We start from the raw sequence: 9235 nt of genomic DNA, 5'->3' as shown, positions 1-9235 counted from the left end.
ATGTTAAATATCAATCTAACAAGCATTTATGGAGATGAAAGCTTAAATTTCATTTCTGAGATCAAACCAAAGTAAAACTAGAAGTTACATTATAGAGAAAATTTTTTTTTTGTTATTTCAGAACACACACACACACACACCACATTAGAAAACAGAACTATATGATATATAAAATTTGAAAATTTAAGATGTAGTAAAACCTCCTTTGTGCCTGCTTCATTAGCAAAAGTCATTCATTAAAATGTTTTATTAAATGGTATGCAATTCTTTCCACACAAATTCACTCACCCTATGCTTAGCATGCAAGTAGTGCAAAAGAGGGTGGGAGAGGAGGTAAGGAGATGAGACCATTTTCAGAAAGAGGAGGAGTTGAGCAGTCCCAAGGTGGAGCTGTCTCTTGTATTAAATGACACTGGCAGATTAAAGCTCTCTAATGGGGAAGGGCTTAAAGGCTGAGTCAAAAGCCAAGAAGTCTCTTTATTTACGCCTACCTCCCAGCCCTTGGCAATCTGACTAATAACAAACTGAGCTAACAAGAAAGACTAGAAAGAGAGGGAAGAGAACCTAGCTGCAGCTTGGATCTAAAGCCTAAGAAAGCAAGAGTGATCAGTTCAAGCTCTGTTTAACATCTTGTTTATTTACTGCTTTTGGAAGCTTGCAAATGGTTAACTATATGCAGAAAAAGTCAGCATAGCTGTGAAGTATGCTGTGAATTTTAATTGAGGAAAAAGGGCAACTGCTTCAGGATGGTCTAGCAAGCACTCTGCCTGAAAGATTTCCAGTAAAATGTTCCACATTTTCTCTCTTGACCTGGAGTTTTAAATTTGCTATGCTGCAGCTATGTCTGGACTTGCAGAAAAGTGACATGTAAGAAGAAATCACATGGTGGTGGGTTTTGTTTATCTGTTTGAAGTGTTTTGCATTTTTAACAAAGAACCTGAATTATTCCAAACTGTTTTTCCAACTGTGCATTTTATTACTTACAGTGTCAGGAGGAGTGTCTGCTGTACAGGTAAGGTGAATGTTTCAAGTTGCTTCAAATTAGTTTTGCACCACTCTCAATTTCCTTAATTAACCAGTTTGCTGCCTTTGTGATATTTGTGTGTAACTTTGCTTTAAGTGATGTCGAATTTCCCAGTCTCAGTCACTGGCATTCCTAATACAGTACCAGATGCCTGTGTTCTGAGAGGAGACATTTAATAAAACAGCTGGCGGTGCAGAATAGTCGGGATAGTGGTAGATTATAGGGTATGGTTGATGTTGTGAGCTGAATGCATGCTTTTTACTGGTAAATATTTCTAAATATCCTTTATTTCAGTATGAGTAAGAATTAACAAGCTGGTTTCCTGTTTATTCTCCTGCTTGGAAACATTCTTTTTTTTTTTTTTTTGCAATAATATAAACAGAAAGGTATTTAAGATGAGATTCAGTATTATGATTTTTATCAGCTATAATCTACTGTATAGTTCCTCACATTTGACTTTCTGAAAACATGAAAAAAATGCATGTTTCCTAGATCTGTCTGTCTCTTCTCTCTTTCCTCTCTGTCTCTCTGACTCTGTCTGTCTGTCTCTCTCTCTCTCCCTGTTTCTGTCTCTCTCTCTCTGTCTCTCTCTGTCTCTCCTTCTCCTTAAGACTTTGCAGAACATAATTTCTATAAGATGTAAAGCAAAATGTGGAATGAACATCTGGAAATTATCTCCTGTTTTCCTAAAGTACTTAGCCTCATGGAATGGTTCATTATATTTCCTGCTATTGTATATAAAGCGTTGTGTGGGGGTGGGGAGGTGGGGGTCATTGTTTGTTATTTTGAGTGAATCACAACTTGTAGACTGAACTACATGTTGCTTGTTAAAAAGACTGAAAGTATATTGAATATTTTCCTCATGTTCTTGAAGGACTCAGAAACATTTCAGACTTCAAAGCAACTGTAACAATATGTTGGATTTTCTATAAATAGAGAAAGAAAAAAATGCGCTTTTTCTCCTTTGTGAGCTATGGAAATAAGAATGGCTAGCACTTTAAAAAATAGATAATTTGTACTCCCATCAAATTTCAAACATTAAATTTTTGGATTCTAGGCTGTACTTCTAGGGTGGAGGTTATTTTGTGTAATTTTTTATTATAAAGTTCTATTTCTCATATGAATATGTCATTGTTCAAACTGACAGGTAAAACAACAATAAATTAGTGACTATAATAACATCTACTGTGTGTGTGTGTGTATAATATTTCCCATTTTAGCTTACAGATAATGTTATAAACAACATTTCAGGAAAGGCAATAACGTGAGGTCAAACCAATGTTTAATATTGCCAAATAATTACAGTCTGTAGTGTTTGTTTCAAGACCTCTGCAATCCGTAGTTTTAAAAAAATAAAAGGTTCTGTCAAAACACTTAAATCTTCTTTAATGAAATTGCATGTGTAGTGTTGTTATTCTGAATTAATTTTCATTGTCAGCTTACCAAATCTTTCATATCATATTCTCAAATATTCCTATGCCAGTACAGTTAGTTTCACAGTTCATTGTAAAAAGTCTTTAAGCTCTTAATAAAGAAGCACATTAGCTGGTTAATTATGTGATGACATTCGCACCCTCCAGCCTGTTTCAAAACTATGATCAGGGAGGTCAACTGGCATTTGCTAGTAGGTTATTTGAGAAGCAGCTTGTGTTTTATGTGCCTTTAGTATAATAAACTACAGCATGGGTTGTACTTTTAAGTTCAGTGTTTCTTTTTGAAGGCTTTGTAATAACAGGTTATAAATAGACTCATGGTTTCATTATAAAGCATCAAAAAACTGCTCTCTCTGTTTGAAATTTGATCATCTTAATTTAAAGTATGCTTTATGTAAAACCTGCATGTGAGCTCTCTAGCACATGTCCCCAGTAATGTTCTCCTATCTCAAAGTGCCTTGCACAGAGAAAACCTAAATGTAAAGTTGCTTATCAGTAATGTGGCTATGATTTGGCAATGGTCAGTGCATTTCCCTAAGTTTTAGCTTTACTGATTTCTTGTCTTAGTGATGTAAAAACTTTTTTCCCCAAGTCTCTGTAGACGTAAACAGAAATTTGGGGCACTCTTGACACTATATTCAGCCAATCTATTGGAACAATAAATTTTAATGGCCAGATCAGAAGTTCAGGATTAGGAAGTAAAGAATTGTCCTTCCAAATTTCACTTTTTTGCATTTGTCTACATTTCTTTCTGGATTGGCTAAGACCTGTATTTTACTTATGTTTTAAGTCTATTAACTCATCATGCTTTGGATAGAAAGACATCAGTATAACCCCAAAATATGTATAATGGAAACATATCAAGTACATGAATCTTTTTATTCAGTTATATATTTTAGTATATTTCAGAACTGTATTTTACTAACGTTAGCTTTAAAAGTAAGATGAGGATTTTATATAAAAAATGATATCAGTTTCTTTGATTGTATTCTTTATGTAAATTTTATAATCTGGGGATGGTAGAGTTAATAGAAGGTCAGATCTTAACCACTCATTTCCTAACCAAAAATATGCTCTTTAGCAAATCCGTGAACTGTTCATAGAAAGAATATTTTAACATTCAACTCAGCAAATGACAGTTGAAAATATATGAGAGAAAGTGCCTTTCACTACCCAAACTGAAGTCCCATGCTATTCAATTTTTATTTTGCAGAATCAGAACCCCCTGGACATCAACATGAAGCTTTGGATTCATCTGCTATATTCAGCTTTGATTGCCTCAGCTTCTATACAGTCTCCTCCTGCATTGTCACCAGTTAGAGGATCTTGTGATTCTCTGTGCTCATGCGAGGAAAAGGATGGTTTACTGCTTATAAACTGTGAAGAAAGAGGTATCAAGACATTATCCCAAATAAATGTGCCACCATCAAGACCCTTCCATCTATTTTTATTAAATAATGGATTGACTACACTACACACAAATGACTTTTCTGGGCTTACCAATGCCGTCTTAATACATCTTGGATTTAATAATATTGTGGATATTGAGCCTGGTGCATTTAATGGCCTTGGCCTTCTGAAGCAGCTTCATATTAATCATAATTCTTTAGAAATTCTGAAAGAGGACACTTTCCATGGCCTAGAGAATCTGGAATTCCTTCAAGCAGATAACAATTTCATCACAGTGATTGAACCAAGTGCCTTTAGCAAGCTCCACAGACTAAAAGTCTTAATTTTAAATGATAATGCCATTGAGTTTCTTCCCCCAAATATATTTCGCTTTGTCCCATTGACCCATCTGGACCTCCGTGGGAATCAGTTACAAACATTGCCCTATGTTGGATTTTTGGAACACATTGGCAGGATATTGGACCTTCAGCTGGAAGATAACAAATGGGTCTGCAATTGTGACTTATTGCAGTTAAAGACGTGGTTGGAAAATATGCCTCCCCAGTCTATCATTGGTGATGTTGTCTGCAATAGTCCCCCATTTGTCAAAGGAAGTGTTCTTAGTAGATTGAAAAGGGAATCTATCTGTCCCACTCCTCCAGTACATGAAGAATATGAGGATCCTTCAGGGTCATTACACCTACTAGTGACCTCTTCTATAAATGATCGTCATATATCAACCAAGACAACATCTGTTTCAAAAAGTCCCACTAAGGTACCAGGTTTAGTACCTCATGCTACCAAGCCATCCACTCCACTTCCAGGACCTTATTGTCCAGTTCCTTGTAACTGCAAAGTCCTTTCCCCATCGGGACTTCTAATTCATTGCCAGGACCGAAATATCGAAAGTTTATCTGACTTAAAGCCTCCTCCCCAAAATCCTAAAAAACTTATTTTAGCAGGCAATATTATTCAAATGCTAATGAAATCTGACTTGGTAGAATATTCCACTTTGGAAATGCTTCACTTAGGAAACAACCGGATTGAGGTTCTTGAGGAAGGGTCATTCATGAACCTTACCAGATTGCAAAAGCTCTATCTAAATGGTAACCATCTGACCAAATTAAACCGAGGCTTATTCCTTGGGCTCCAGAATCTTGAGTACCTATACCTTGAATATAATGCTATCAAGGAAATATTACCTGGAACTTTTAATACAATGCCAAAACTTAAGGTCCTCTATTTGAATAACAATCTGCTCCAAGCTTTACCACCTCACATTTTTTCAGGAGTTCCCTTAACCAGGATAAACCTCAAAACAAACCAGTTTACATATTTACCTGTGAGTAATGTCTTGGATGAACTGGATTTGTTGATCCAGATTGAGCTTGAGGATAATCCTTGGGACTGCTCATGTGATTTAGTTGGGTTACAGCAGTGGATACAAAAGCTAAGCAAAGATGTAGTGACTGATGACATTCTCTGTACATCCCCAGGACATCTAGATAAAAAAGAATTAAAGTCATTGAATAGTGAACTTTTGTGCCCAGGCCTAATTAATAGCCCATCCCAGCCAACCCATTCTAGTTTTATAATTGTCACTACCCCTACAACCACAACCAATACTGCAGATACCATTTTAAGATCACTTACAGATGCAGTTCCACTTTCTGTTTTAATCTTAGGCCTGCTCATTGTGTTTATAACCATTGTGTTCTGTGCTGCAGGAATAGTAGTTCTTGTTCTCCACCGCAGGAAAAGGTGCAAAAAGAAACAAGCTGATGAGCAAATGAGGGACAGTAGTCCTGTACACCTCCAGTATAGCATGTATGGTCATAAGATGACACATCACACAAGTGAACGGCCTAGTGCATCAATGTATGAGCAGCATATGGTGAGCCCAATGGTTCATGTCTACCGAAGCCCATCTTTCAGCCCCAAACATCTAGAACAAGAGGAGGAGAAAAATGACAAAGATGGAAATGACTCAAAACATCTCCAGAGAAGTCTTCTAGAAAGAGAAAACAATTCACCCCTCACAGGTTCAAATGTAAAATACAAAGCCACAGATCAATCAGCAGAATTTCTATCCTTCCAGGATGCCAGTTCCTTATATAGAAACATTCTGGAGAAAGAACGGGAACTTCAGCAACTGGGGATCACAGAGTACCTGAGGAAAAATATTGCCCAGCTCCAGCCTGAGATAGAGGTGCATTATCCTGGAACACATGAGGAGCTAAAATTAATGGAGACATTAATGTACTCCAGACCAAGGAAGGTGTTAGTGGAACAGACGAAAAATGAGTATTTTGAGCTCAAAGCTAACTTACATGCTGAACCTGACTACTTAGAAGTCCTGGAACAGCAAACATAAGACTACACTTTGGGGGTTTGGGCAGGAATGCTGATTCTGTCTAAAGTCAGAACATTGTAAATAAAAGTGCCTTAAAATAGTGTATTATAAATCAGAACTTAAGCACAGCAGTAGTCCTGGGATGGAGGGGTACGAGCAGAAAAATATAATGAAACTCAGGGATCACTGGGAAAAGCCATTGCATTGTTTCAGGACCCAAATGAAATCAAAACTTGTATGTCATTAATCATGCAAGGGAGATGATCATAGCTCTCTAGATTTTTTTTTTAAAATGGGCAATCCTCTTATATACATAATTTGGGAATTAAACATTTTATGTTTAAATATTATTCCCAATGATTTATTTAATAAGAATTGGAATATATCACCTTAAGATATACCTGCACATGCAATTTTAAAATTAAAAAGTATATTGATTAGAGGTTTAGTACGTGCACTACAGGGGTAAACATTGTCTACAACTGCACTTATTTTTCTCATAATAAATGCAGAACTGGAATTTGACTAGTCTAAACAGTGACATTATAAAAAGAGAGAGTTAGCTATGTATAACTCTAGTGGCATGAAAAATCTGCGATTTGTGGGATCTGTTTATCCAGTGCCACTGTGAAGGGTCTCAATCATAAGAGATGACCAAAAACAAAATAGAAACAGAAACACTAAAAGTTCAGAGAAAAGGAACAAAATGTCTTATTTTTCATCACATAGGGATTATATACAAGTTTGGACAATCTCATTTTCAATGCTGCTGTAATCTGTTGTATGACCAAGGGTTCTATTTCAATCCTTAATCTTGGACAATTTTGAAGCTACTGAGAATCCACTGTAAATATATTTAGTGCAAGTAAGTTTGGTTTCTTTCACAGCAGCGGCTTCTGTGGTGGATTTGATTGTTCATGAGAAAACTAATTTCACTGTGGCCATCAATTTAAAGGTGTAAAACAAAAACAGGGTGTGGGTGGAGATATTGTTCTTATTTTATTTGTAAAGATGCGAGTCTACGTTTGCCACAAATGAGTAGCAAAAGGCACTTCTGATGGTAAGTTGTACAAAGGACTTAAGAGTATGGAGCACTGCAGCTTTATTTTACAAGAAAATATAGCTAGATTTCTATAAACTATTTATTCTGTACAGTTTTGTATATATATTTTTGGTTCACAAAAACAATTATTCTTGGGTGCCTTTCAAGGGAATTGCTCACTATAAATAAAACTAAATTTAAAAAAAAAAGTCTTCTTAAAATTTGCTTTTTTAGAATTCATTCTGATCTGCAACTCAATCAAGTCAGGAGGCCAAAAAGATGCTTCTGTCTGTTGTCATGTACACAGAAGCATCTTGTTCACAGTGTGCAAAAAGGCTATTCAATTTGTGGGCATGACTGACACTGTGCCAAACTGAAAATCTGACCAGAATTTCCCCCCTTCAGTAAATCCTTTCACATGTAATACACATTTTGGTCGTTTCTATTTTCTTGCTTCTGGTTGTCGAATCAGTCATGCAATAGCATTTTGTACAATAAAATGAGTATCAATGTTAACTGCTAACAGAGAGAGGCAGGGCTCTTTTCTTGGAAGCAGCCAATTTCTGTTTCCTAATAAGCATACAGGTCAATGATTAGTGGGTTAAAGGGACAGGTTTGTTGAAATGCATCAGTTGTTGAATTGCTTCCCAGTGTTTTACTTATTACTGTATATGCTGTGAAATGTTTGGCTCTCAAGACTCAATGGACCACATTAGCCACACAATTTAGCTATTTCTCAGACTTTAGCTGAAAAGTGATCATGATAACAGTCAGCAGGGGTCTGAATAAGATGCAATATGTGATGGCTAATTAAGAATCTATCATAAAAATAACTTCCCCACATTGCTTTAATGAATCATAGCATGTTGATAGAGAAAATAATATAGTAAAGTTTTGGAAATTTATGTTTTAAAAGTGTCATTAATCAGCATACTTATAGCTATTAAGAAGTAGAACAGCATACCTCCTTTACTTAATCATATGTTTGCTTGTTTTTAAGTTAATTATTTTCAAAGGTTAGGCTAGAACAAATGTAGTAGGAAACCCTTTTGTTTTCATTTATTATTTTTTTTTTTATTTTTGTAAGAGGAATGCTCTCAAGGTGGAAATGTGTATGGCACATATAATGATGGCTATATTTAACAACAAAGACAAGTAAAAGGAGCTGGCAGTATTCAACACCCTGCTACAAAGTAACCCTTCTCCTTAATTACCCCCTTCCCCCAGCTCACTCTTCTATACATTATAGATTTCAAACAGCAGGACAATGCATATGCAGAACTCAGGCTGTTGCTGTTTATTCATCAGCTGAGAGTCTGCCAGTACTTGCTGATTCAAAACAAGTACACAAAGGTACGTAGGAAGATTAATAAAATTTCCTTGCCTGGAGGACCCTTGGAGTATATCCAAAATGGCAGATAGAGGCATGTCCTCCAGAACATTCTTTTGTTGCTGTTCTTGAGAGTTAGTGGGTTGGAGAAAAAGGGCGTTTGGTGGTTTTAATCTCACTACTCTGTTTATTGGCAACAGTAGCACTATGTTCTCTATCTTATTGACAGTCAAATTAAATGGCTTTTTATATACATTTATTCTCTGTAAGTGTATGCCAAACACCAAAATCCACTCAACTGGATGGACCTTGTGTGCCTAAGGTTTAACGCAGTGTAAAAATGCTTGACAATTTCTATTAAACTTTAAATCAATGTTTTAAATGTTTTACTCCCAATATTTTAGTTTTGTTTAAAGTAGTTTTTCTATGCTCATAGCATTAGTTAGGAAAAATAGCACTGGGGTGTGTTGGAAGTTATGCTTAATAATACAAGGCATTACTTGCCTTATGGAGGAAAACCAAGCATTTAGTTTCTTCTTCTCTCTCCCCCCTTACCTACTTTTTTCTTCTCCCTCTGGATCCAAAAGAGATTTTGCCATATTCTTCCTAATCATGTATTATAGCAGTTATTTGTACTCATGGCTTATAGACTGAATGAGTAGTC

At 36.0% G+C, this 9235-nt stretch overlaps 1 protein-coding gene across 3 annotated transcripts; it reads left to right on the top strand.

Moving 5' to 3' along the window:
- The first annotated feature begins 437 nt into the window (after positions 1-437).
- SLITRK6 (SLIT and NTRK like family member 6) lies at positions 438-8953 on the top strand. Of its 3 annotated transcripts, none has more exons than XM_021009165.2 (2): positions 438-867; positions 3671-8953. In XM_021009165.2, the coding sequence occupies exon 2, from the start codon at positions 3695-3697 to the stop codon at positions 6218-6220; it is 2526 nt and encodes an 841-aa protein (XP_020864824.1). In that variant the 5' UTR covers positions 438-867; positions 3671-3694; the 3' UTR covers positions 6221-8953. The 3 variants fall into 3 exon arrangements, with proteins under 3 accessions (XP_020864824.1, XP_020864821.1, XP_078003356.1); XM_021009162.2 differs by having other exon boundaries at positions 438-888; XM_078147230.1 differs by having other exon boundaries at positions 438-1012.
- Positions 8954-9235: the final 282 nt, after the last annotated feature.

The sequence above is a fragment of the Phascolarctos cinereus genome, unplaced genomic scaffold, assembly GCF_003287225.1.
Source record: "Phascolarctos cinereus isolate Bilbo 61053 unplaced genomic scaffold, phaCin_HiC Scaffold_7;HRSCAF=346, whole genome shotgun sequence".
NCBI classification, from domain to species: domain Eukaryota; kingdom Metazoa; phylum Chordata; class Mammalia; order Diprotodontia; family Phascolarctidae; genus Phascolarctos; species Phascolarctos cinereus.
The sequence above is the reverse complement of the archived record's forward strand: the minus strand, read 5'-3'. Positions and strand labels throughout refer to the sequence as shown.